General features: G+C 45.8%; 1 protein-coding gene across 1 annotated transcript; it reads right to left on the minus strand.

Annotated features, from left to right (window-relative positions):
* Positions 1-4,238: 4,238 nt before the first annotated feature.
* Positions 4,239-27,573, minus strand: LOC140729352 (monocarboxylate transporter 13-like). Its single transcript, XM_073049001.1, has 5 exons — positions 27,504-27,573; positions 25,983-26,205; positions 17,396-17,539; positions 8,301-9,071; positions 4,239-6,429 (listed from the first exon to the last, which is right to left on the minus strand). Exons 2-5 carry the CDS (start codon positions 26,185-26,187, stop codon positions 6,236-6,238), a joined length of 1,314 nt encoding a protein of 437 aa, XP_072905102.1. The 5' UTR covers positions 26,188-26,205; positions 27,504-27,573; the 3' UTR covers positions 4,239-6,235.

Here is a 27,573-nt window from a genome sequence, read left to right on the forward strand (position 1 = left end):
TAATCTTATCCATATTGCCAATATTTATCACAATTAACACATAAGGTTAAAAAAAGAGATGAACTCATGAATCCGGAAGAGGAAAGCAAGTTCAAGGAGGAACCAGAAGTTACGACACTCCAACCATTTTGGTAGTTTCGAGGCAGCCATGAAATAAAACTAAGCAAAAAGCAAAAGCAAAAAAAGAATCCCCCTCCCCCCACCCTCAAAAAGAGGCCAGCAAGCAAACTAATACTAATTTTACCCCCATGTCTCAAGACGGCAACTCAAACGAAAAAGTAAAAAAAAAGACACAAACCACCCATATTCAAAAAAAAAGGGTTAGTATAACAAAGATTAAACTATAAAATTAGTGTTTTATATATAAAACAAATCAGGTTCGTTTGTAAACAAGGTGGGACAGTGGAAACTTGATTGGATGAGGACTAACCAATCGGGAGGGACAGACAATGTGGGTATATACCACCAGACTAGATGTGCCTTGGTATCAACCCTGAGGAAGATAGTGGAGTTTGTCATTGAACAGTCAGTTAAATCAACACCAGTATCTGGCTGGAAGCCTGAGAAGAGTTTATTCGTCTGATACGCCGGGAAAGCACTAGATCCTTTACCTTAGGATTCTCCTTCAACTTGTCTGCTAAGACAACCTCATACCTTCTTTTATCCCTCCTGATTTCTTTCTGAAGTGTCCTCTTGTATTTCCTATACCCCATAAGCACCTCATTTGTTCCCACTTGCCAATACCTGCAATACACATCCCTTTTTCTCTTAACCAGGGCCTCAATACCTTTTGAAAACCAAGGTTCCCAACACTTGTTATCTTTACCGTTTACTCCGATAGACACATACAACCTTTTTACTCTCAAAATTTCACTTTTGAAGGCCTCCCATTTACCAAGTCCACCTTTACCAGAAAACTGCTGTAATCCACCCTTGCTCGACCCTTTCTGCCCTTCTCCAATTTAGAATCTCAGCCCTCAGACCAAACCTATCTTTTAGCATATTTGCTTTGAAACTAAGGGCATTGTGGTCACTGGATGCAAACTGTTCCCCTACAGAAACTTCTGTCACCTGCCCTGTCTCATTTCCTAATAGCAGATCAAGTATCGTGCCTCTCTCATTGGGACTTCTACGTACTGATTAGGGAAACATTCCTAAACTATTTGACAAACTCTTACCCATCTAGTCCTTTTACAGTATGGAAATCCCAGTCAATTTGTGGAAAGTTAAAACCACCTATTATTCTTATTCCTCAGTTCCACCCATAATGCCTCACTAGACGTTCTCCAATCTGTCCTGACTGAGCACTGCCAGGACATTTTCTCTTGACTAGTAATGGCACCCCTTTTCCTTTAATCCCACTCACTCTGTCTCGTTTAAAGTAATGGAACCCTTGGAATATCAAGCTGCTAGTCCTGCCCCTCCTGCAACCAAGTCTCACTAATGGATGCAATATCATAATTCCATGTGTTGATCCATACTCCGAGCTGATCAATGAAAACATTGAAACAAATGCAGCCCAGGAAACTAGTTGCACCACACTCAACCACTGATTCCTGACTTTTGTTTGAGGTCTTACCAACATCTGTCTCCACAACCTCTCCACTAACTGTTCTGGCACTCTTGATCCCCCCCCCCGCAACTTAGTTTAAACTCCCCCCTACAGTACTAACAAATCTTCCCACTAGGGTATTAGTCCCCTTCCAGTTCAGGAACAAACTGTCTCTTCTAGAGGTCCCACCTTCCCTGAAAGAGAGCCCAATAATCTAAAAATCTTATGCTTTCCCTCCTACACCAATTCCTCAGCAACATATTAAACTATAATCTTCCTAATTCTGGCCTCACTAGCACGTGGCATGGATAGCAATCCTGAGATCACAACCCGAGAGGTCCTGCCCCGTAACTTAGCACCTAACTCCGTGAACTCCTTTTGCAGAATGTCATCACTCTTTCATTGAAAAATCTATGTCATTGCTACCGATTTGGTCCATGACCTCTGGCCATTCACCTGTCCCACTTAAGAATACTGAGGACTCTATCTGAGATATGCAAGCATGTAACGTTGAGACTTTCTAAAGCACTGGCGAGCCCTCACTTGGAGTATTGTGAGCAGCTTTGGGCCCCTTATCTTAGAAAGGATGTGCTGACACCGGAGAGGGTTCAAATGAGGTTCACGGAAATGATTCCAGGATTGAATGGCTTGTTATATGAAGAGTGTTTGATGGCTCTGGGCCTGTATTCACTGGAATTCGGAAGAATGAGAGATGACCTAATTGAAGCCTATTGAATGTTAAAAGGCCTCCATAGAGTGGATGTGGAGAGGATGTTTCTTGTGGTGGAGAGTCTAGGACCAGAGGACACAGCCTCAGAAAAGAGGGGCATCCTTTTAGAACTGAGATGAAGAGGAATTTCTTTAGCCAGAGACTAGCGAATCTGTGGAATTCGTTGCCACAGGCAGCTGTGGAGGCCAAGTCTTTATGCATATTTAAGGCAGGGGTTGACAGATTCTTGATTGGTCAGGGCATGAAGGGATACAGGAAGAAGGCAGGAGATCGGGGCTGAGAGGAAAAATGGATCGGCCATGGTGAAATGGTGGAGCAGACTCCATAGGTCAAACGAGCTAATTCTGCTCCTATATTTTATGGTTTTATCTTCTGGACCATGGAACCCTGGCAACTACCATCTGAGAATCTCATTCCCGTCCACAAAACCGATTTTCTGTTCCGCTAACATTCTCCTACATTCTAGGGAATAAAGACCTAACCTATTCAACCTTTCCTATAACTCAAGTCCCAACAACATCCTTATAAATTTCTTTTATATTCTTTCAATCTTATTGCTGTTCCTGTAGGTAAGATATTAAACAATTCTCCAAATTAACTCTCACCAATGTCTTATACAACATCTCGTTAGAGCAGCGGTTCCAACTTGGGGTCATGAACCCCTTGCTTAATGGTATTGGTCCATAAAGAGTTGGGAACCCCTGGATTAGAGGGCTAATAAAGCTGGTCCTTCCCCCCACTGAAATATTTTCCCTTATTTATATTGAAAACTTTTTATATTGTCTCCTATAGTGATTTCCATAGCCTCCAGTTTCTTTAGAGAGAGAAACCCCAACCTGTGGAAGATTTTGTGATCAGTGCCTCCTGGTAGCTCGCACTGCATCTGCGACAATTGTAGAACCACAGCACCAAACCGGCTCAACCTAGTTTGTCCAATACGGCTCACTGTGTGATTTGTTTGACAGTGCCCTTTAAAGGTAAAGATTAGCTCTATTTGTCACGGTAATTAAACATTCATTGGAATGAGTTGTCTGTGCCAACGACCAAGTGTCTGAAGATATCACAAGTGATATCATGTTTCTGGTGCCAACATAGCACGCCCACAACTCCTAATCCATACATATTTGGATATGGGAAGGGACCGAGCACCTGGAGGAAACCCACACAGTCGCGGGGAGAATGTATAAACTCATAGTCATGGAAAAATACAGCAGAGAAACAGGGTCTTCAGCACTATAGTCTGTTCTGAACCATTTAAACTGTCTACTCCCATTGGCCCACAGCTGGTCCATAGCCTATATACTTTTTCCAATTTTGCACTGCTTATATACTGAATATGTTAAATTAAATAATATACTTACTGTAATTCAGATTTTTCTCTCTTTTATGTATTGCAAAGTCCTGCAGCCACAAAGTTAACAATTTTCACGACATATGATACTAAACCTAATTCTGATTCTGACACTTAAACATTGAAATCAAGCTTGCTTGCACCATGCTTGCCGCTCGTTCCACACTCTCACGACCCTCTGAGTGAAGAAGTTTCCCCTCATGTTCCCCTTACTGATGGTGGTGGGAATTTAACCCCGATCAGTGACGGCTGATGCTGTGAAGTGCAACGCTGGCCGCTGTGCTACGTGCTGTATTCTGGAGCACCTCGGTAAGTTTAATCATTCTAAAGACCTAATTGATAAATGCAGGTTGATACCGTTTAGATCTTGCTGTGCAGATAGCAACTGTTAACCTCGTTAACTGTTTGACGTTGCGGTGTTCACTGAACCTGGCAATTAGCGTGCAGCCGTTTTGTCGCCAGTCGAGGTGACACGCTCGTGTCTATAGAAGCCCCCATTCGCTTGCCTTGGTCCTGATTGGCTACCCGTTCCACTGATCTTTGAATTCTGGGACACTATGGAGGCTCTGGTGCAGGCAAGCAGGAAGCAGTCATAGGAACTTTTAGTAGAGTGCTTCTCTTCTGATAACTCCGTAAGGGCCAAAGAAATGCAAGCCGATAAAATTCAAAGGCCAACTGAATATATAAATGTGAGCACGCTGAGGTTAACACAAACGATATTGCACTTAGGTTGTCCCCTCAACTGGTGATGAAATGTCCAGTGATGAAATGGACATTCATTCAACTGGTGATGAAATGTCGGCCAGCTAATTGCCAAGCTCGGCAAACACCACAACGTCAAATGCCTTAACCCGAGCTGCCGATATTCACCACCATCCTGGTTAACAGTCTTGTATAGTACTTTGATATGGTATACAGTTTGAAGACTCTCTTGATTTTATTGTGTCTACAATAACTTAATTAACTCTAATAGCCACATTGAATGAGACGGTTCAGATGAGTGGCTCTCTTGCATGAGCCCCGCCACAAGTTCACCATAAGGACAGGTCTTGAACCTTAAGTTCCATCATCCACTTTCCGGGGAGCAGCACTCTTACTTTCCAGAACAACGTCGAACTTGCTGCTCCTCTGATTGAGGGCAAGCAAAGCCCAGGGAGGTCAGTGTGTAGTGAGAGCAACCTGACCGGTCACATCATCTTTCCAACGTGCAGGGCCGGGAAGAGCTGAGGGGGGTTGCTTCATCACGAGGACATCTTCAAAAGGAGGTGCCTCATGAAGGTGGCATCCTCACCATTCAGGACATGCCCACTTCCGGAAGCCATCATGAAGGGTCTGGGCTGGAAACAATGAACGTTTACTCATTTCCATAGATGCTGCCTTGCCTGCCGAGTTCCTCCAGCATTTTGTGTGTCATGCCCTCTTCTCATTACTACCATCAGGGAGGAGGTACAGGACCCACACTCAACAGTTCAGGAACAGCTTCCTCCTGTCCGCCATCAGGTTTCTGAATGGTCCACGAACCCCCTCACTCTTCTTTTGCCCTGTTCAATTTTTTTTTTGTAACTTATAGTGATTTTTATGTCTTGCACTGTACTGCCATAAAAACAATACATTTCATGACGTACAGAGTTTGATCTGGGGAAATGTGAGGTGATTCACTTTGGAAGGTCGCACTCGAAGGCAGAGTACAGAGTTAATGGCAGGATTATTAGGACGAGCAAATTGCTCTTGTCTGTAGATCCTTCAAAGTTGCCATGCAAGTTGATAGGGTGTTAAGAAGGCGTATGGTGTGTTAGCCTTCACTAGTCAGGGGACTGAGTTCAAGAGCTGTGAGGTAATTTACAGTTTCTATAAAACTCTGGTTAGATCACATCTGGAGTATTGAGTTCAGTTCTGGTTCCCTTATTCTAGGAAAGATGTGGAGACTTTAGAGAAGATGCAGATGTGGAGACTTTAGAGAAGATGCAGATGTGGAGACTTTAGAGAAGATGCAGATGTGGAGACTTTAGAGAAGATGCAGATGTGGAGACTTTAGAGAAGATGCAGATGTGGAGATTTACCAGGATGCTACCTGGATCACAGAGCATGTCTGATGAGGATGGGCAGAACGACCCAGGGATTTTCTCTTTGGAGCGAAGGAGGGTGAGAGGTGACTTGGTAGAGGTATCTACGATGATGAGTCTAAGATAAAGTGGACTCCCAGGGCAGAAAGGCTAATACAAGAGGGCATGGTTTTAAGGTGATTAGAGATGAGTATAGGGAGGGGATGTCAGAGATATATTTTTTCCACAGAGAGTGGCGGGTGTGTAGAATGGGCTGCCGGGGTGGTGGTAGTGGCAAATACATTAGGGACATTTAAGAGACTCTGAGGTGAGCACAAGGATGATGGAAAAATGGAGGGCTATTTGGGAGGGAAGGATTAGATTGACCTTGGGGTAGGTTAAATGCTCGACACAAGATCACAGGCCAAAGGGCCTGTACTGTATGCTCTATGTGTCTGAGATATACTTGATTCTAATTCGGACTTCTAGTCCTAGGCTGGAAACAGTTGCTTTCTTGTTAGTTCCACAAGCTTCTGCCCAGCCCTGTCCTGTTTGCTGACTCAGCTCTGGTTGTTTTCTACAGCAGGGAGCCTTGCACCAGGCTGGACAGGGTCTTCAGTCCGCTGTTTGGACAGGATTGTGGTACAGACAAAGAAACCCGGAAGGAGGAGGAGGACAAGTGATCCTGTCAGCATGAAGACACCTGCCACAACGAAGGAGGTGCTGTAGCTTCCAGTCTTGTCTTCCAGCAGCCCTGAGAGTGAAGATAAGAGTATGAGTTTCGATGAGCCATCACATTCTCTACTGTGCTTGTTGCTATGCCCATCCTTACCCCATTCCACCCTGTCCATAAGACTAGGCCATTTGGCCCATTGAATCTTCTCTGCCATCCCATCATGGCTGATTTGTCATCCCACTTAACCCCATTCTCCTTCCTTCCTCCCCAAACCTTTGACACTCACTTATCAAGAACCTATCAAGCTCCACTTTAAATATACCCAATGAATTGGCCTCCACAGCCATCTGTGGCAACAAATTCCATCACCCACTGGCTAAAGTAATTCCTCCTCACCTCTGTTTTATCCTTGAATTCTGAGTCTGTGCCCCCAGGTCCTAGGCTACCCCAATGCCAGAAACGTTTTCTCTCTGCCCATTCTGCCTAGGCCTTTCAATATTCAATATGTTAATATTTCATATCTCAGTTCCTCGTATCAGTGCAGTGTCCTTCCACTGATAAAAAAACTCAAACACAGTCCTGATGAAGGGTCTCAGCCAGAAATGTTGACCGTTTATTCCTTTCCATAGGTGCTGCCTGGCCTGCTGAGCTCCTCCAGCAGTTTGTGTGTGTTGCCTAGGAAAAAAACACTCTGAAGGCAACAATGAGATTGTTTTGGTGTGCAGATTGTCCATTATCTCTCCAAATGTTAAGAGTCAGAGAGCCGATTGTGTACCAGCTACCTTGAGGGAAACTTTGAAATGAACAGGTTATTGGATGGTTCGATTAGCCTTCTCCCTTCCCTTACCCCAGTCAGATGCAAGTCAGATTGGCTGTAGGTCTCCACCAGAATTTCCTTCTGGCTTTGCTTCACCTGGGCATCATTCATTATCTGTGGGAATTTCACATGGCTGCTACATTTTCTATATTCCAGAAGTTCCTTTCAAAGTCCTGGGTTGTATGATAGTGTTTGAATGTTAAATGTGGGCCTGGCTTTCATCTATGTTTCACCACTAGGAGGCCAGGTTATGTCTGAGCAATACCACTGGTTATGGTTGATCTGGGGTCCATGGAGCACAATTGCTCACCCATGCTAATCAAGAATACTGGTTAATGCAACTGCTGGATTTAGCCTGACATGCCATAGATTGGGAAAGCTGCCAGGATTCCTGCCTGATTGATAACTTGTATTGCCCTTTTGTACCAAAAGACAATCAGACGTTGGAGCAGAATTAGGCTATTCAGCCCATCGAGTCTGCTCTGCTATTCCATTATGGCTGATTTGTTATTCCCCTCAGTCCCAATCTCCTGCCTTCTCCCTGTAACCTTTGATGCCCTTACTAATCAAGAGCTTGTCAACCTCGGCTTTAAATGCACCCAATGACCTTACCTCCAAGGACGTCTATGGTAATAAATTCCACAGATTCACCACCCTCTGGCTAAAGAAATTCCTCCTCATCTCTGTTTTAAAGGGATGTACTATTATGAGGCTGGGCCCTCTAGTTCTAGACTCCCCCACTATTGGAAACATCCTCTCCACATCCACTCTATCCGTGCCCTCTAGTTCTAGACTCCCCCACTATTGGAAACATCCTCTCCACATCCACTCTATCCGTGCCCTCTAGTTCTAGACTCCCCCACTATAGGAAACATCCTCTCCACATCCACTCTATCCATGCCCTCTAGTTCTAGACTCCTCCACTATAGGAAACATCCTCTCAACATCCACGCTATCTAGGTCTTTCAATAGTCAATAGGCTTCAGTGAGACCCCCTCATTCTCCTAAACTCCAGCGAGTACAGGCCCAGAGCCATCAAGTATTTCTCATACATTAACCCTTTCATTCCTAGAATCATGGTGAAAGCACATGAGCGAAGAGGTGGAGGAAGATCATGCTGAATGTTTGTTACCTGACAGGGGAGGCCCAAGGAGCCCGCCAATACTCAGGAACATCAGAAAGAGACCTGTTGCGTTGAGAGTCCGGCCAATTCCCACTATATCTGGGAGAGTGGAGAACATGAGTGGGGAAAGGATTCCATCACAGAAGCCATAGAAGATACAAAGCCCCATTAGAGTGGGGTAGGAGTGGCCCACAGGCAGGAGGAGAACGCTGAGTCCAGTTAGGACGCTGCAGAGGAGAAACCAGTGGATTGACCGGAGCAGGTTGAGGTCAGCTACCCAACCCGAAAAGAGTCGAGCAGCTGTACTAGTGATGGCAATGATGGATAAGAGGAAAGCTGCCTCATAATCTGTAAGTCCAAGGTTCTTTCCATGGGCCACTAGGTGGAAGTAGGGCACAAAAAACCCCACGGTTATCAGGGTCACTGCAAGAGTGTACACTACAAAGCCACGGTGTAGGATAAGGGTCAAATCAAAGGCAGAAGTCACTTTATCCCAAAACCCTGCGCTTCCTGCTCCATTTTCACTATGCTCGCTTGGGCTATCAGCGTGGTCCTCTTGCAGACGGATGGGTCTCAGCAAGGCCGCACAGACGCAGAAGTTCAGCATTATTGCAGACAAAATCAGGAGGGCCCCACGCCAGAAGTACTCATCGATCAGGAACTGGAAGAGAGGAGGGAAGAGGAAAGATGCAATGCCGCCTCCGGTAAATGCCAAGCCAGTCGCCAAGGCTCTACGTTTCATAGTCATTGTGGGGGTAAAGACCAGTGCCCAGCCAAAACCTGCAGATCAAATAAAGAAATAGAAAAGTTGGCTTGGTCAAAGTTTGTGAATATTTCATAACTTCCTACTCAAGCTCATCAGGACCTTAAACTCTTTACTCTGGTCTTCTTAAACATTTTGCAGGTATTTAACGCTCAATTTTTCCTCATTAATGCTTGATTCATGATCTATATCAACTTTTCTCCTTATCTTTCCAAAACAGAAGTGGAAGTCTCAGGGGAGGCTAATCCAGTAGATTAAAATGCACAGGGTCTGCAGTGAATTGGCTGCTTGGATTCAGAACTAGCTTGCGCATAGAAGACAGAGGATAGTGGTTGAAGCTGGAGATCTGTAATTAGTGGAGTTCCACAGGGATCTGTGCTGGGACCTCTGCTATTTGTGATTTATATAAATGACCTGGATGAAAATGTATATGGGTGGGTTAGTAAATTTGCAGAAGGTACAAAGACTGGCAGCATTGTGGATGGTGTAGAAGACTGGCAAAGCATTCAGCACAATATAGATCAGTTGCAGATATGGGCTGAGAAATGGCAGATGGAGTTTAGCCCAGATAAGTATGAGGTGTTGCACCTCGGTAGGGTGGGGCAAATGCAGGGAGACAGTTCACTGTTAAGGGCAAGATCCTTAACTGTGTTGCTGAGCAGAGAGATCTTGGGATCCAAGTTCATAGCTTTTTGAAAGTGCCTACATGGGCTGACAAGGTGGTCAAGGGTTATGGGATGTTTGTTTTTAGTAGTGAGGTATTGAGCTCAAAACTCAGCAGGTTATATTGAAACTTTGTAAAACTCTGGTTCGGCCGCATCTGGAGTATTGCATACAATTCTAGTTGCCCCACTACAAGAAGGATGTTGAGGCTTTGGAGAAAATGCAGAAGAGGTTTACTAGGATGCTGCCAGACAAATACAGAATAATAATACCTTAAAAGTGGCATCACAAATAGATAGGATCGTAAAGAATGTCTTTGGCACATTGGCCTTCATAAATCAGAGTACTGAATACAGGAATTGGGATGTTATGTTGAAGTTGTAGAAGACGTTGGTGAGGTCAGACTTGTATGCAGTTCTGCTCTCCTACCTACAGGAAAGATATTAATAAGATAGAAGGAATACAGAGAAAATTTACGAGGGCGTTGCTGGGACTTGAGGACCTGGGAAAAAGGGAAAGGTTGAATAGGTTATGATTTTATTCCCTGGAGTGTAGGAGACTGAGGGGAGATTTGACAGAGGTATATAAAATTCTGAGGGGTATAGACAGGGTAAATGCAAGCAGGCTGGGTGAGACTAGAACTAGAAGTCATGGGTTAAGTTAAAAGGTAAAATATTTACAAGGAACCTGAGGGTTAGCTGTGAGGAGGATGCTAAGAGGATGCAGGGTGACTTGGATAAGTTAGGTGAGTGGGCAAATTCATGGCAGATGCAATTTAATGTGGATAAATGTGAGGTTATCTATTTTGGTTGGAAGAACAGGAAAACAGATTATTATCTGAACGGTGGCCGATTAGGAAAAGGGGAGATGCAACGAGACCTGGGTGTCATTTGTTACGAATGTGCCACAGCTCTGAGGGGCCGAAGGGTGCGGGGTAGCCCCCTCCTTTGTGAGAATCGCAAGATCACTATTAAGTCAGTTCAGGAGACCCAGGAAATGAGAGAAAGACATGCAGAATCCACAAAGAGTTTGGAATGTGTCCTGGCCTCCGAAAGGCGGACCCATTGATACCGGCTATTGTCTCTTGGAGACGGACTTGTGTATTGCATCCTGTACTATGCATCGAAGCCCCCGGGCAATGAACCAAGGAGGAGGTTGGTGGAGGGATTGCATCATCCTAACCTGATTGACAACTGAGACCCTGTGAGTCAGGATAAAAAGAGCGTCTGTGGGAACAGCCCCTCAGACGCACCAGAAGAAATGCTAGCGATCCCGTAATAGCGAAAGCCGGTGGAAGGCCACGTGCGTCCGCTTCCTATTGCCCGGAATCGGTGGCCTTTGCCACGGAAAAACAGTTTTTAGCTAACAACGGGGAACTCAACTCCCAACGACTCTTGAAGGATTGACATCATAAAAGGAATGGGCAAGTTTTAACCCGTCTCTCTCTCCAACCAACGGCTGCAGCCTACAGCTTGACTGAACTAAAGTGACTTTTATATTTCCATCGGACAATACATTATCCCCTAGACAACGATAGAGCTATTTCTTATTGATTATTATTATACCCGTGCTTTTAGATTTAGTATTGATGACGTATATTATCTGTGTGTTTGCATTGATATTATTTTTGTGTATTTCTATCAATAAATACTGTTAAAAATAGTACCATCAGACTTCAATGGACCTCTCTATCTTTGCTGGTAAGTGACCCAGTTACGGGGTACGTAACACATTGTACACCAGTCATTGAAGGTGGGCATGCAGGTACAACAGGCGGTGAAAAAGGCAAATGGTATGTTGGCATTCATAGCAAAAGGATTTGAGTACAGGAGCAGGGAGGTTCTACTGCAGTTGTACAAGGCCTTGGTGAGACCGCACCTAGAATATTGTGTGCAGTTTTGGTCCCCTAATCTGAGGAAAGACATTCTTGCCATAGAGAGAGTACAGAGAAGGTTCACCAGATTGATTCCTGGGATGGCAGGACTTTCATATAAAGAAAGACTGGACTGACTAGGCTTATACTCACTGGAATTTAGAAGATTGAGGGGGGATCTTATTGAAACGTATAAAATTCTAAAGGGATTGGGCAGGCTAGATGCAGGAAGATTGTTTCCGATGTTGGGGAAGTCCAGAATAAGGGGTCACAGTTTGAGGATAAAGGGGAAGCCTTTTAGGAACGAGATGAGGAAAAACTTCTTCGCACAGAGAGTGGTGAATCTGTGGAATTCTCTGCCACAGGAAACAGTTGAGGCCGGTTCATTGGCTATATTTAAGAGGAAGTTAGATATGGCCCTTGTGGCTAAAGGGATCAGCAGGTATGGAGAGAAAGCAGGTACAGGGTTCTGAGTTGGATGATCAGCCATGATCATACTGAATGGCGGTGCAGGTTCGAAGGGCCGAATGGCCTACTCCTGCACCTATTTTCTATGTTTCTATGAGGGGAATTTCTCTCAGAGGACAGTGAGAGTGTGGAACACGCTGCCAGTGCAAGTGGTGGATGTGGATTCAGTTTTAACATGTAAGAAAAGTTTGAGTACATACATGGATGGGAGAGGTAGGGAAGGGGTATATTGACGGGACCAGGCAGAGTATAGTGCCTATAAAAAGTATTCACCCCCTTCAAAGATTTCAGTTTTATTGTTTTATACCATTGAATCACAGTGGGTTTAATTTTCTGTTTTGACACTGATCAGCAGAAATGACACTTTTGTGTCAAAGTGAAAACAGAACTGTACAAAGTGATCTACTTTAATTAATTTCAATAAGGCATTTGATAAGGTTCCCCATACGAGGCTCACTCAGAAAGTAAGGAGGCATGGGATCCAAGGGGACATTGCTTTGTGAATCCAGAATTGGCTTGCTCACAGAGGAAAAGGGTGGCTGTAGATGGTTCGTATTTAGCATGGAGATTGGTGACTAGTGGCGTTCTACAGGGATCAGTTCTGGGACCTCTCCTCTTATGAATTTTATAAATGTCCTGGATGGGTTAGTATGTTTGCTGACGATACAAAGGTTGAGAGTGTTGTGGATAGTTTGGAGGGTTGCCAGAGTTTCACCGGGACGTCGATAGCATGTAGAACTGGGCTAAAAAGCGGCAGATGAAGTTCAACCCAGATAAGTGTGAAGTGGTTCATTTCAGTGGGTCAAATTTGAAGGCAGAATGTAGTATTAAAGCTAAGTCTTTTGGCAGTGTGGAGGATCTGAGAGATTCTGGGGTCTGTGTCCACTCAAAGCTGCTGTGGAGGTTGACAGTGTTGTTAGGAAGGCATATGGTGAGTTGGCCTTCATCAAACACGGGACTGAGTTCAAGAGCCGTGAGCTATAGAAGACCTTAGTTAGACCCCGTTTGGAATACTGTGTTCAGTTCTGTCACCTCACTATGGAAAGGATGTGGATACTATAGAGAGGGTGCACAGGATATTTACAAGGATGTTGCGTACCTTATGAGAATAGGTTTAGTGAACTTGGCCTTTTCTCCTTGGAGCAACGTCAGATAAGAGGTGTGTAAGATGATGAGAGGCATTAATTGTGTGGATAGCCAGAGGCTTTTTCCCAGGGCTGCAATGGCTAACATGAGGGGGCATGGTTTTAAGGTGCTTAGAAGTAGGTACTGAGGGGATGTCAGAGGTAAGCTTTTCACACAGAGAGTGGTGGGTGGGTGGAATGCACTGCCGGCCACGGTGGTGGAGGCGGATACAATAGGATCTTTTAAGAGACTCTTAGATAGGTACACAGGGCGTAGAAAGGCAGAGGGTAATGCGGTAGGGTAATTCTAGGACAGTTTCTAGAGTAGGTTAGCACAATATTGTGGGCTGAAGGGCCTGTAATGTGCTGTAGATTTCTGTGTTCTGTGTCCTACAAATATCAACCACAAAATAATTGTTTGCATAAGTATTCACCCCCTTCAAGTTCAAGTCAGTATTTAGTAGCTGCAACTTTGGCTGCAACTACAGACTCAAGTCTGTGTGGTTAGGTCTCTATCAGCTTTGCACATCTGGACACTGCAATTTTTCCCCATTCTTCTTTACAAAACTGCTCAAACTCTGTCAGGTGGCATGGGGGTTGTGAATGAACAGTCCTTTTCAAGTCCAGCCACAAATTCTCAATTGGATTGAGGTCTGGACTCTGACTTGGCCACTCCAAGGCATTAACTTTGTTGTTTTTAAGCCTTTCCTGTGTAGCTTTGGCTTTATGCTTGGGGTCATTGTCTTGCTGGAAAACGAATCTTCCCCCAAGTCGCAGTTCTCTTGCAGACTGTATCAGGGTTTTCTCCAGGATTTCCCTGTATTGTCCTGCATTCATTTACCCTCTACCTTCACAAGCCTTCCAGGGCCTGCTACAGTGAAGCATCCCCACAGCGTGATGCAGCCACCACCGTGTTTCACAGTAGGGATGGTGTGTTTTTGATGATGTGTGGTGTTTGGCTTATGCCTAACATCATACTTAGTCCGATGGCCAAAAAGCTCAATTTTGGTTTCATCAGACTATAGAACCATTTTCAAGCTGACTTCAGAGTCTCCCTCATGTGTTCTAACAAACTCTAGCAGAGATTTCATGTGACTTTTTTCCAACAGTGGCTTTCTCTTTGCCACTCTCCCATGAAGCTGTGACTGGTGAAGCACCCGGGCAATAGTTGTTGTATGTGCAGTCTCTCCAACTCAGCCACTGAGGCTTGTAACTCCTCCAGAATTGTCATAGGTCTCTTGGTGGCCTCCCTCACTAGTCCCTTCTTGACAGTCACTCAGTTTTTGAGGATGGCCTGCTCTAGGCGGATTTACAGCTGTACCATATTCTTTCCATTTCTTGATGATTGACCTAACTGTACTCCAAGGGATATTCAGTGACTTGGAAATTTTCCTGTATCCATCTCCTGACTTGTTCTTTTCAATAACCTTTTCGCGGAGTTGCTTGGCGTGTTCTTTTGTCTCGTGATGTAGTTTTTGCTGGGATACTGACACACCAACAGTTGGACTTTCCAGATATAGATTTTTACTCCAATCCAATTGAAACACCTTGGCTCTCCATTTGGAGATGAGGAGGTGATCTCCATTAGACTAATTATGCGACTTCTAGAACCAGTTGTCTGCACCAGTGATGATTTGGTGTGTCTTATTAAAGAGGGTGAATACTTATGCAAGCAATTATTTTGTGTCTTATTTTTGTAATTAGTTTAGAGCACTTTGTAGAGATCTGTTTTCAATTTGACACAAAAGAGTCTTTGTCTGTTGATCAGGGTAAAAAAAAAGCCAAATTAAATCCATTGTGATTCAATGTTGTAAAACAATAAAACATGAAAACTTCCGGGGGGGGGGGGAAATGAATAATTGTTATAGGCACTGTAACTGTTCAGCAGGGCCTAGATGGACCAAAAGGCTTGTTTCTGACTCTGTGACTATACAATTGAGATTGAAATATCAAGGTGAGTGTGAAGGGTGAGCATCGACTGCCTGCCTTCTGATTGCTGATGGGATCGGTCTGATGCTCGAGGGGGAGACGGTGTGGCCTGCCGCTGTGCCTGGACGATGTTACCTAGGTTATTCTGCATATATGGATACAGATTTGGACTATAGATTTTACTTATTTTTCAGTCTTATATTCTGTATTTTTCGTCTATTTTTTCTTGTTTTTTTTCTTTGTGGGGAGGAGAGGAATTTGGTGTTTCATTCAGGGGAGGGGGTTTAGGGGTCAAGGTTCTTTTGACGTTTTGTTCGGGGGAGGGGATCTGGAGGCTGATGTTCTTGTTGTGTTTTTGTTCATTTTTTTGTGTGGGGAGAGGGGTATTTGGGGACTGATGTCCTTGTTGTGTTTTTGTTCATTTTTTTGTGTGGGGAGAGGGGTATTTGGGGACTGATGTCCTTGTTGTGTTTTTGTTCATTTTTTTGTGTGGGGAGAGGGGTATTTGGGGACTGATGTCCTTGTTGTGTTTTTGTTCATTTTTTTTGTGTGGGGAGAGGGGTATTTGGGGACTGATGTCCTTGTTGTGTTTCATGCAGGGGAGGCGTGTTTGGGGGTTGATGATCGTGTTGCTTTTCTTTTTTCTTAGTTTCGAGGCTATCATAGAAACATAGAAAACCTACAGCATAATCCAGGCCCTTCGGCCCACAATACTGTGCCGAACATGTACGTACTTTAGAAATTACCTAGGGTTACCCATAGCCCTCTATTTTTCTGAGCTCCATGTACCTGTCCAGAAGTCTCTTAAAAGACCCTATCGTATCCGCCTCCACCACAGTCGCCAGCAGCACATTCCACGCACTTACCACTCTCTGAGTAAAAAACTTACCCCTGACATCTCCTCTGTACCTGCTTCCAAGCACCTTAAAACTGTGTCCTGTCACGTTAGCCATTTCAGCCCTGGGAAAAAGCCTCTGACTATCCACATGATCAATGCCTCTCATCATCTTATACACCTCTATCAGGTCACCTCTCATCCTCTGTCATTCCAAGGAGAAAAGGCCAAGTTCATTCAACCTATTCTCATAAGGCATGCTCCCCCAATCCAGGTAAAATCCTTGTAAATCTCCTCTGCACTCTTCCTATAGTTTACAGAACTTTCCTGTACTGAGGTGACCAAAAAAGAGCACAGTTCTCCAACTGGGGTCTGACCAGGGTCCAATATAGAAACATATAAAACCTACAGCACAATACAGGTTCTTCGGCCCACAAAGCTGTGCCGAACATGTCCCTACCTTAGAAACTACCTAGGGTTACCCATAGCCCCCTATTTTTCTAAGCTCCATGTAGCCATCCAGGAGTCTCTTAAAATCATGCTGACTATTCCTAATCATATTATACCTCTCCAAATGTTCATAAACGCTGCCTCTCAGTATCTCTCCATCAATTTACCAACCACTGAAGTGAGACTCACTGGTCTATAATCTCCTGGGCTATATCTACTCCCTTTCTTGAATAAGGGAACAACATCTGCAACCCTCCAATCCTCCAGAACCTCTCCCGTCCCCATTGATAATGCAAAGATCATTGCCAGAGGCTCAGCAATCTCCTCCCTCGCCTCCCACAGTAGCCTGGGGTACATCTTGTCCAGTCCCGGAGACTTATCCAACTAAAGGCTTTCCAAAAGCTCCAACACATCCTCTTTCTTACTGTCTATACGCTCAAGCTTTTCAATCTGCTGTAAGTCATCTCTACAATCGCTAAGATCCTTTTCTGTAGTGAATACTGAAGCAAAGTATTCATTAAGTACCTCTGCTATCTCCTCCGGTTCCACTTTTCCACTGTCACACTTGATTGGTCCTATTCTCTCATGTCTATCCTCTTGCTTTTCACACATCTGTAGAATGCCTTGGGGTTTTCTTGCCAAGGCCTTCTCATAGCTCCTTCTGGCTCTCCTAATTTCATTCTTAAGCTCCTTCCTGCTAGCCTTATAATCTTCTAGATCTCTATCATTACCTCATTTTTTGAACCTATCTGGAGAAGAAAACTCTCAGAGATGTATACTGGATACATAGTTTGATGAATCTTTGAACCTTTGAAATAGCTGTGGGAGGAAACACCAGACATTCTCTGCAAAGTGGCCATAGAGCAGAGAGACCAACGCATTTTACAACAGAAACGTTAACTGGTCTGCATTGTGCACTGCTGCATGTTGATTATGACGGAAGTTTGCAAGTAGTCTTGAGAGCAGCCAGAGAGACCACCAATGAACTGTGGGACAAACCTGTCAGAAGTCCGATGGAGAGGTACATGTGTAGAAGACTCTGTCCAAATGAGCCAACGAACATCCCCAGTGAGGCTAAAATCCCACCGACCATGACAACTGAACGGGCTTCATAATGCTTTCCAAAAGCACTCCCAATTGGACCTACGGATATAGGCAATGTGGAAATTCATTAGCCAGCAGCTACAAAATAGTCTATGCTAATCAAGTGTTGGCTGTCATCATAAATACATTGAAATAAGGAAGCAAAGTATGTCACAGTTGGACAAGTTCTGCTTAAACTGCATAAGCACAATAGCAGCCCATCTGGTCCGTGCGGAACTGTTTCTCTGCCCAGTCCTATCGGCCTGCACCATATCCATAGCCATCCACACCCTCCCATCCATGTGCTTCTCTAAACTTCGTTAAACGGAACCTGCATCTACCACTTCCTTTGGTAGCTCGTTCCACACCAGCACCACCTTCTGAGTGAAGAAGATCCTCATCAGGTTCCCCTTAAATATTTCACCTCTAGATCTAGGTAGTTTCACACAAACTCAGTGGAAAAAGCCTGCTTGCATGAACCCTATCTATACCCCTTATAATTTTGTATACTTCTGTCAAATCTCCCCTCATTCTCCTGTGCTCCAGGGAATTAGGTTCTAATCTATTCAATCTTTCCTAATAACTCAGGTCCTCAAGTTCCGGCAAAATTTCTGCAAATATTCCCTGCACTCTTTCAATCTTATTGATATCTTTCCTATAGGTAGGTGACCAGAACTGCACACAATACTCCCACGTCTTACGCAACTTCAACAGAACATCCCGACTTCTGTACTCAATAGTTTGATTTATGAAGACATGAGGAAAGGGATTTTGGTCCTGGACAGGGTACAATGCAGAATTAGAACCGTGTTTACTACTTCCAGCATATGTTGTGAAATTTGTTGTCTTTGTGGCAGCAGTAATAGAGGGGAAAAACTGTGAATTACAGTATACTGTATATATATATATACTGTATTCTTTAGTTAAATTAAGTAAGTAGTGCAAAAAATAGTCCTACAATGTTCCCACTAAGGAGTGCATGTTTTTAAATACTTTATTTTCAAAATTTTCAAAAAAATCAATGAAATCAACAAGAACATACCAGCTCAGACACGTGTAAAAATGAAATAAGCAAAGAAGAACATAACAACATAACATTAAAGGGATGCCTATTGTACAAAGTACTCAAAAATACTAAACATTAAATCACAAATGAGGGCCGTGAGAAATCAGCGGGGGGGAAATTGTTCGTCCGCTCCTGGCACCGTCCAGGTGGGCAAGAAATGGATCCCAGAGAGCCGAAAATCTTTTAATTGAATGGGTTCTCAGGAACCTAAGTTTCTCCATCTGTATGACTGAGATCGTATCAGTCATCCATCTCCGAAAGGAAGGGGGAGAGGGCGATTTCCATTCCCTCAAGATAAGGCCTTCTCATGGCCCCTTCTGGCTCTTCTAATTTCAATCGCTTGTTTGATGATTGCACTGTCGCATCTACTGTGAAGATTAGAGATGCCTGGAGAGAGGAGTTGGGCATTGAATTATCTGAAGCTGCCTGGGACAAGAGTTTGTCTACAGGCTTGCTTTGTCAATAGCAGACACCAACAGATCCAGTTTAAAGTTGTTCACTGTCCCCACTACTCTAAACTTAGATTGCGCAGGATTTACCCTTCTGTCTCGCCAATGAGTGATAGATGCCAAGGGACAGAGGCCACATTGTCACACACCTTTTGGTTTTGCCCATTACTGACTGGATTTTGGTCCAAAATATTTGACTGGTACTCCAAGGCCTATAAAAGATCCTTCCCCTTGGAAGCTGGTCTCGCCACCTTTGGCTGTTCGCAATCTATTATTTGTTTCTCTACAGCCATACACCAGTCTCTGATGCTGGGGATGATTGTTGCCATAAGGTGTTAAGTATATATCGCAATCGTACACAATCACATTTCCTTTTCATGTTTCTGTGGAGTTTGCGATGATTTGTTGGCAGATTTTAGAACTGGCTTATTTGTACTGTTATTGATTTATCATGTCGAATTCTAAAGAAGCAAAGGGTGTGAATCACAAAAGAACTGTGAGTTCATTTAAAGTGGAATGGCTCAAAGAAACAGTAGAAACTGCTGCAGCAAAAGCTCACGGGATCAGGAACGTGCAGCTATGAGAAATATTTATGTACAATACAGAAACTGGTGTTACCTGTGATGTAGTGATGTGGTGTTGTGATGGAAAAGTTGCTGGAGAATTTGCAAGTGGGAAGAAGTGGCGTGATATTTGGAAACTTGACTTTTTAAAGCATCATTCAGCAAACAGATCACATATAGACGGTGTGCAAAAGCTCGGGCAAGAAAATCCTTCATTATCCTCTCCAAGCCTGCTGCGTATGCTTTGTGAGAGTGCAGATGAGTGAGAGCGAAAACGATCAAACCCAAAGGAGATCAAAGTTCCTATTGACAGTGTTTTGCCAGCCGTTAAAATTAATACCTAAATATATAAAATTCAGTGCGCGCATTTTGTCACATTGATGCACCATCAATAACTCTCTGAGACATGAGGCAAGATATCGGCTTTTATTGACTGGAAGAAAGAACAAGCAGCAATTGACCACCATGCTACGTCCTGGAGACTGAGGACAGGGCTCAGGCCTCAATCGCCTTTATACCGGGGTCTGTGGGAGGAGCCACAGGAGCAGTCAGCGGGGGTCTGTGGGAGGAGCCACAGGAGCAGTCAGCAGGGGGTCTGTGGGCGGAGCCACAGGAGCAGTCAGCAGGGGTCTGTGGGAGGAGCCACAGGAGCAGTCAGCGGGGGTCTGTGGGAGGAGCCACAGGAGCAGTCAGCAGGGGTCTGTGGGAGGAGCCCCAGGAGCAGTCAGCGGGGGGTCTGTGGGAGGAGCCACAGGAGCAGTCAGCAGGGGGTCTGTGGGAGGAGCCACAGGAGGAGTCAGCAGGGGTCTGTGGGAGGAGCCACAGGAGCAGTCAGTGGGGGTCTGTGGGAGGAGCCACAGGAGCAGTCAGCGGGGGGTCTGTGGGAGGAGCCACAGGAGCAGTCAGCAGGGGTCTGTGGGAGGAGCCACAGGAGCAGTCAGCAGGGGTCTGTGGGAGGAGCCACAGGAGCAGTCAGCAGGGGTCTGTGGGAGGAGCCACAGGAGCAGTCAGCAGGGGTCTGTGGGCGGAGCCACAGGAGCAGTCAGCAGGGGTCTGTGGGCAGAGCCACAGGAGCAGTCAGCGGGGGGTCTGTGGGAGGAGTCAGCAGGGGGTCTGTGGGAGGAGCCACAGGAGCAGTCAGCAGGGGTCTGTGGGCGGAGCCACAGGAGCAGTCAGCAGGGGTCTGTGGGCGGAGCCACAGGAGCAGTCAGCAGGGGTCTGTGGGAGGAGCCACAGGAGCAGTCAGCGGGGGGTCTGTGGGAGGAGCCCCAGGAGCAGTCAGCGGGGGGTCTGTGGGAGGAGCCACAGGAGCAGTCAGCAGGGGTCTGTGGGAGGAGCCACAGGAGCAGTCAGCAGGGGTCTGTGGGCGGAGCCACAGGAGCAGTCAGCAGGGGTCTGTGGGAGGAGTCAGCAGGGTCTGTGGGAGGAGCCACAGGAGCAGTCAGCAGGGTCTGTGGGCGGAGCCACAGGAGCAGTCAGCAGGGGTCTGTGGGCGGAGCCACAGGAGCAGTCAGCAGGGGTCTGTGGGAGGAGCCACAGGAGCAGTCAGCGGGGGGTCTGTGGGAGGAGCCACAGGAGCAGTCAGCGGGGGGTCTGTGGGAGGAGCCACAGGAGCAGTCAGCAGGGGGTCTGTGGGAGGAGCCACAGGATCATTCAGCAGGGGTCTGTGGGAGGAGCCCCAGGAGCAGTCAGCAGGGGTCTGTGGGCGGAGCCACAGGAGCAGTCAGCAGGGGTCTGTGGGAGGAGCCACAGGAGCAGTCAGCAGGGGTCTGTGGGAGGAGCCACAGGAGCAGTCAGCGGGGGGTCTGTGGGCGGAGCCACAGGAGCAGTCAGCGGGGGGTCTGTGGGAGGAGCCACAGGAGCAGTCAGCGGGGGTCTGTGGGAGGAGCCACAGGCTCCTGTACCTCCTACAGAAGAAGAGGGGATGGGGTTCCTTTATCATGGATCCTGGCATTTTGAGGCATCGCTCCTTGAAGATGGAGTCTAGTGCCCATGATGGAGCTGACTGATTTCACAACTCTGCAGCTTACTTCAGTCTGAGGAGTAACCCCCCACACCCCCCCATACCAGACGGTGATGCAGACAGTTAGAATGCTCTCCATGGTACATCTGTAGAAAATTCCAAATGTTTTCTGCTGACATACCAAACCTCCTCAAACACCTGATGAAATATAGCTGCTGTCCTGTGTGCTGTTGGCCCTGGATAGATCCTCAGAGATGTTGACCCCCAGGTGCTTGAAATTGCTCACTCTTTCCACTTCTGATCCCTGTATGAGGACTGGTGTGTCTTTCCTGTCTTATCCTTTCTGTAGTCCACAATCCGTTCTGTGGTCTTACTGACATTGAGTGCAAGGTTGTTGCTATGACACCACTCAACTCCTGTACGCCCTCTTGTTACAATCTGAAACAATGGTTGTACTGTCAGCAAATTTATCGATAGCATTCGAGCTATGCCTAGCCACACAGTCAGAGGTAGAGAGGGAGTAGAACAGTGACTAAACACACATCCCTGAGGTGTGGCAGTGTTGAAGTCATTAAAATGACTTGAGAGCTGTAACAGCCGAGTTGCAGTGTCAGAAACAGTGGCGGGAGTCAACAGGAAATCAGTCGGAGGTAACGCACGTGAATGACTATGAGAGTGCGTTGTTTCCTCACCGCCGTCCAGCTTTCCGGCTCTATGGCCTTCCGTCTATACGTGACCGGGGGTGTAGTAGCATGTGGTTATCGGGGGTCTTGCAGCCTGAGGTCTGACCATTGATCCTGAGAACGTAAGATATTGGAGCAGAATTAGTCTAGTCTGCTCCACCATTTCATCATGTCTGATCCATTTCCCTCTCAGCCCCAGTCTCCTGCCTTCTCTCCATATCTTTTCACACCCTGACTGATCAAGGACCTATCAACCTCTGCCTTAAGTATACTCAAAGACTTGCCCTCCACATCCATCAAGAATTCCATAGATTTACCACCCTCTGGCTGAAGAAATTCTTCCTAATCTCCATTCTAAGTGGACTTCTCTTTATTCTGAGTAAGTTTCTTAGACTCCCCCACCACAGCAAACATTCTCTCCAAAATGACTCTATTGAGGCCTTTCAACGTTTGATAGGTTGCAATGAGATCCCCTCTCATTATTCTGAATTCCAGTGAGTACAGGTCCTGACCCATCAAACACTCCTCATATGATAAGACTTTCAATCGCAATATAATTTTTGTGGCCCTCCTCTGAACCCTCTCCAAGTCAGCACATCCTTCCTTCGATAAGGGCCATGAGTTTGAATCTCAGAATGTCAGCTGAGAGGGGATTAAACTCCTGTAATTAAATAAGTTTGGACTTGAAATTTTATAATGGTAATTGTAGTCATAAACTTGCACCTGGTTCACTGAAGCTCTTTAGAGAAGGAAGTTTGCTTTGCTGTTGTGGTCTGGCTTTTATGTAAATATACCTAAACTCCCTCCGAGGAGAGTGATGGGAGATTTGATAGAGGTATACAAAGCTATAAATAGACAGGGTAAATCCAAGCAGGTTCTTCCCATTGAGGCTGGGTGAGACTAGAACTCATTCATTCGTTATGTGCTGTGTCGTATGATGTGGGTGATCATGGTCTTTTTCGACGAGCATGATTGCTTTTGGCAAATTTTTCTGCAGAACTGGTTTGCCATTGCTGCCTTCTGGGCAGTGAATTTACAAAATGGATGATGCCAGCCATCATCAATACTCTTCGGAAATTGTCTGCCTGGCATCAGTGGTCGTATAACCAGAACTTGTGATCTGCACCGGCTGCTCATGTGACCGTCCACCACCTGCTCCCGTGGCTCTCGAGCCACACTGCCCAGCGACCCCCCAATTAACCCCAGCCTAATCACAGGACAATTTACAATGACCAATCGGCCTACCAACTGGTTTGTCTTTGGACTACGGAAGGAAACCGGAGCACCTGGAAGAAACCCACGTGGTCACGGAGAGAACGTACACATTCCTTACAGGCAGCAGTGGGTGTTTACAAAGTCAAAGTAAATTTATTACCTGAGTCTGTATATCATTTTGAGGCCCATTCTATTATTTTATAGAATTCCATTTGTGTTCTATTTTGAGGTCCGCTTTCTTGTAGGCATTGAAAGGAAAATAAAGAAATGCAATATAATTTGTGAAGAACTGCACTTAAAGAGTGACAAACAACTAATGTTCAAAATAAGATAAATGTGGCAAAAATAAATAAATAATACTGAGTTATGGAGTCCTTGAAAGTGAGTCTGTAGGTTGTGGTACCACAAAGACAAGAGACTCTGCAGATGCTGGAAATCCAGGGCAACACACACAAACTGCTGGAGGAACTCAGCAGGCCAGGCAGTGTGTATGGAAGTGAATAGACGTGTCAGGCCAAGGCTCTTTATCGGGACTGGAAAGGAAGAGGAGACATCAGAGTAAAAAAGTGGGGGGGGGGGAGGGGGTGAAGTAAAGGGGTGCCACAGTAGTGTAGTGGTTAGCACAACGCTTCACAATTCCAGTGACCCCGGTTCAATTCCCACTGCTACCTGAATGGAGTTTGTACATTCTCCCTGTGACCACAGTGTAAAGGTTGGTAGGTTAATTGGTCATTGTAAATTGCCCCGTGATTAGGCTGGGATTAAACAGATGGGTCGCCGGGCGGAGCTGAAAGGGCAGAAGGTCCCACTCCACACTGTATACCAGTAAACAGATCAATGACGAGCTGGGAAAAAGACAGAGTTAGGGAAGGGTGACTCTGTTAGGAGAGGACAGAAGACCATGGAATAAAGGGAAGTTGGGTGGGGGGGGGGGGGGGTTGTGGAATCAGTTCAGAGTTGGGGTGAGTGAATGCATATTATATCAACCAATAAAGATCTGTTGAAGTGAGGGTATGCACTGCAGTAGCCAATCTATGCACAGAACATTATGACATGAAGTGATAAGATGATGCTTCGAGTGAGGTTAACTGAAATATAAATAAACATTGGACTTTGGAATAACCTTAACTGCTCCAGGAAGTCTCATGCATTGAGCTGACAAATCAGACGGGTGGGCGTGCAGTCTAATTTCTCACACAGAGCCGTATTAGTACAAGTACTCTGACAGTCCTCTCCTCCCTCTGTACTGGAGCCCCCTCCGGTGCAGCACGACAGCTCTGAACACCTCAGAATTCTCCCTTTGACAACACAGTGAGCACTCCCTCCCTGCAGCCCCTTCCCCTCCACTCTAGGGTACAGTGCCCATTCAGCACCGCCGCTCTGACAAAGTGCATTCCTGTAGATTTGCCCCCTTTGTGATTCAGCACCTCTTCAGAGCTGGTCCTCCCACCCCCACTGCGCCTCCAGTATTGCTGTGTTCCTTCTCAGTGCAAATGGGGCAGTGTGTCTGACCCTCTGACAGTGTGACACCTACTGGAGTCCAGGGGAAGTTCATGACAATGGAACGGTCAATGTATGAGGCTCTGGCCCTGTACTCGCTGGAGTTTAGAAGATTAGGGGTGGTGGTGGGGGGTAATCTCATTGAAACATGCTTAATATTTGGAGTTTAGAAGAATGGGGGTGAAATTTCATTGAAATATACTGATTATTGAAAGGCCTAGATCAGGGGTTCCCAACCTGGGGTCCATGGACCCCTTAGTTAATGGTAGGGGTTCATGGCCCAGAAAAGGTTGGGAAGCTCTGGCCTAGATAGAGTGGACACGGAGAGGACATTTCCAATAGTCGGAGAGTCTAGGTCCAGAGGGCACAGCATCAGAATAGAAGGACATCCATTTAGAACAAAGATGAGGAGGAATTTCTTTAGCCAATGAGTGGAAGGCCGAAATAGTCAGGGCATCAAAGGTTACGGAGAGAAGGAAGGAAAATGGGGTTGAGAGAGAAAATAAATCAGCCATGATGGAATGGTGAAGCAGACTTGATGGGCTGAATGGCCTAACTGTGCCTCTATGTCTCCTAGTCTCCCTCAGCTCAGAGGTGTCAGCCCGGGGGAAGGACCTCAATCCATAATGTGACTCGAGAGGTGAGGGGCTCTCGTCAACTGAGTCAGAGTGAGAACTACAAGTTATTTAAACCTCCTGAAAACATGGATGTTATCAGCATTGAAGAAACTCCTTCTTCTGTGTAGGGTCCCCTCCTCCTTCCCTTTCTCCTATGGTCCACTCTCCTCTCCTATGAGATTCCTTTTTCTTCAGCCCTGTACCTTTCCCACCCACCTGGTTTCACCCGTCACTGTCCAGCCAGCCTCCCCCCCCCCCACCCCCCCCCACCTTTTTATCCTGGTGCCTTCCCTCTTCCTTCCCAGTCCTGAAGAAGGATCGTGGCCCGAAACGTCGACTGTTTATTCATTTCCTACCCTGCTGAGTTCCATCAGCGTTTTGTGTGTTGTTACAGAAGCCTGTTCAAACAGTTACCTGGTAAGCCACACAAGTGAAAAGGGGACTAACTTGCAAACTGCTGAGTCGCCATGGCCATTGAAGTGATCCAGGACACCCGGCTGGAAGTCTCCTGGAAGTGTTGTGTGAAGTGCAGAAAGAACACGCTGAAGGAGCGGACGATGCCAGTCAAAAGGCAGTTATTCAGAATGCCAGCCAGAACGATCATCCAACCCCAGCCTCCGTCCGGGAGCTCGCTGTAGACACGCTTCGTCATCCTAGTTCATGGAGGGAACTGTAGGCACAAGACATGGGTGAGATCACACTTGTCCAGAGCAAACAGTCACCTCCTCAGTTGCCCAAACGTTACTGTTTTATTGGTCTGCATATAACTCGATTTTCGGTTTTCACTGTATGATTGCCACATGGATGTGGAGAGAACGTTTCCTACAGTGGGAGAGTTTAGGACCAGAGGGCACAGCCTCAAAATACAAGGATGTCCCTTTAGAACAGAGTTGAGGAGGGCTTTCTTTAACCAGAGGGTGGTGAATCTTTGGAATTCCTTGCCTCTGACAGCTGTGGAGGCCAAATCATTGATGCAAAGCTTGATAGGTTCCTGATTAGTAAGGGCGTCAAAGGTTATGGAGTGAAGGCAAGAGATTGGGGTTGAGAGAGAAAATGAATCAGCCATGATGGAATGGCGGAACAGACCTGATGGGCCAAATGGCCTAATTCTGCTCCTGCTGTTTGTCATATGGTCTTATGGATACCTGTCTTGTATCCTCTTCATACAGATCAAATCATTACAAGGTGCATTGAGGTAGAACAAGGTAAACATTAACAATGCAGAATAAAGTGTAACAGCTACTGAAAAAATGCAGGTAAATGATAAAGTGCAAGATCATAATGAGGTAGGTGGTGAGGCCAAGACCAAGTCTTATTGTACAACAGTCTGATAAGTGGGATAGAAGCTGTCTTTGAGCCTGATCTTCTGTTCTGAAGGGAGAGGGTCCGAGCCTGTGACCAATGGAGGTGACGTTCCATGAGCTTGGGGTATAAAGGTTTAGGGTCTGTGAACCTGGGGTGTGTTAAGGGAATGAGGTGGAGTAGAGGAGGCATATGCCAATTTTGCAAAAGGGCTGTGGGTGTGCCTGAAGTTTTGAAACCAAGCAATTTCAAGTTCCACAGTAAGAGATTAACCACATAATTTGTTCTAATTTTCTGGCGATGCACCAAGAGATCAACCCAGGGTAGGGACTCATCAAAATTTCCAAACCCAATCATTACAATGTGTTCACACACGTGGGAAGGTTTTCTGTCCACTTTCTCTCTTCCCGCCCTTAACAATTCTTCAAGAACCGCAGCACGTTCTAGCTATGGAACCTTCAATGGTTTAAAGGTCTGAACTTTGGGTTGAACAAGGTGTTCAGATCTTGACATGTAGATCAGTCCCAAAGACCATTCACTCAAGTGAGTACAAAACATGGAGCCGTGACTAAATTCTCTTTATCTGGGAAAGCTTCCAAAGCATTGTCTGATCTGTTAATAGAAACAAGCAAATGTTCATTCTGATTAAGTTATTTAAAAACTTACCCAATGTAGTCAATGTGACAAGGGGGCTCAGGCGGGAGTGGGGAACACTAGTGCTTTGGTCAACAGACTG

Source organism: Hemitrygon akajei, chromosome 6 (assembly GCF_048418815.1).
Source record: "Hemitrygon akajei chromosome 6, sHemAka1.3, whole genome shotgun sequence".
NCBI classification, from domain to species: domain Eukaryota; kingdom Metazoa; phylum Chordata; class Chondrichthyes; order Myliobatiformes; family Dasyatidae; genus Hemitrygon; species Hemitrygon akajei.

What these genes read in the sequence shown, in the direction of transcription:
- LOC140729352 (XM_073049001.1), bottom strand. Translation starts at nt 26,187, where the DNA reads ATGACGAAGCGTGTCTACAGCGAGCTCCCGGACGGAGGCTGGGGTTGG. An exon ending in GGCGACTCAGCAGTTTGCAA is followed by an intron (nt 17,540 to 25,982) that starts GTTAGTCCCCTT and finishes CTATATCCGTAG; the next exon opens with GTCCAATTGGGAGTGCTTTT. An exon ending in CTCCATCGGACTTCTGACAG is followed by an intron (nt 9,072 to 17,395) that starts GTTTGTCCCACA and finishes TTTGATCTGCAG; the next exon opens with GTTTTGGCTGGGCACTGGTC.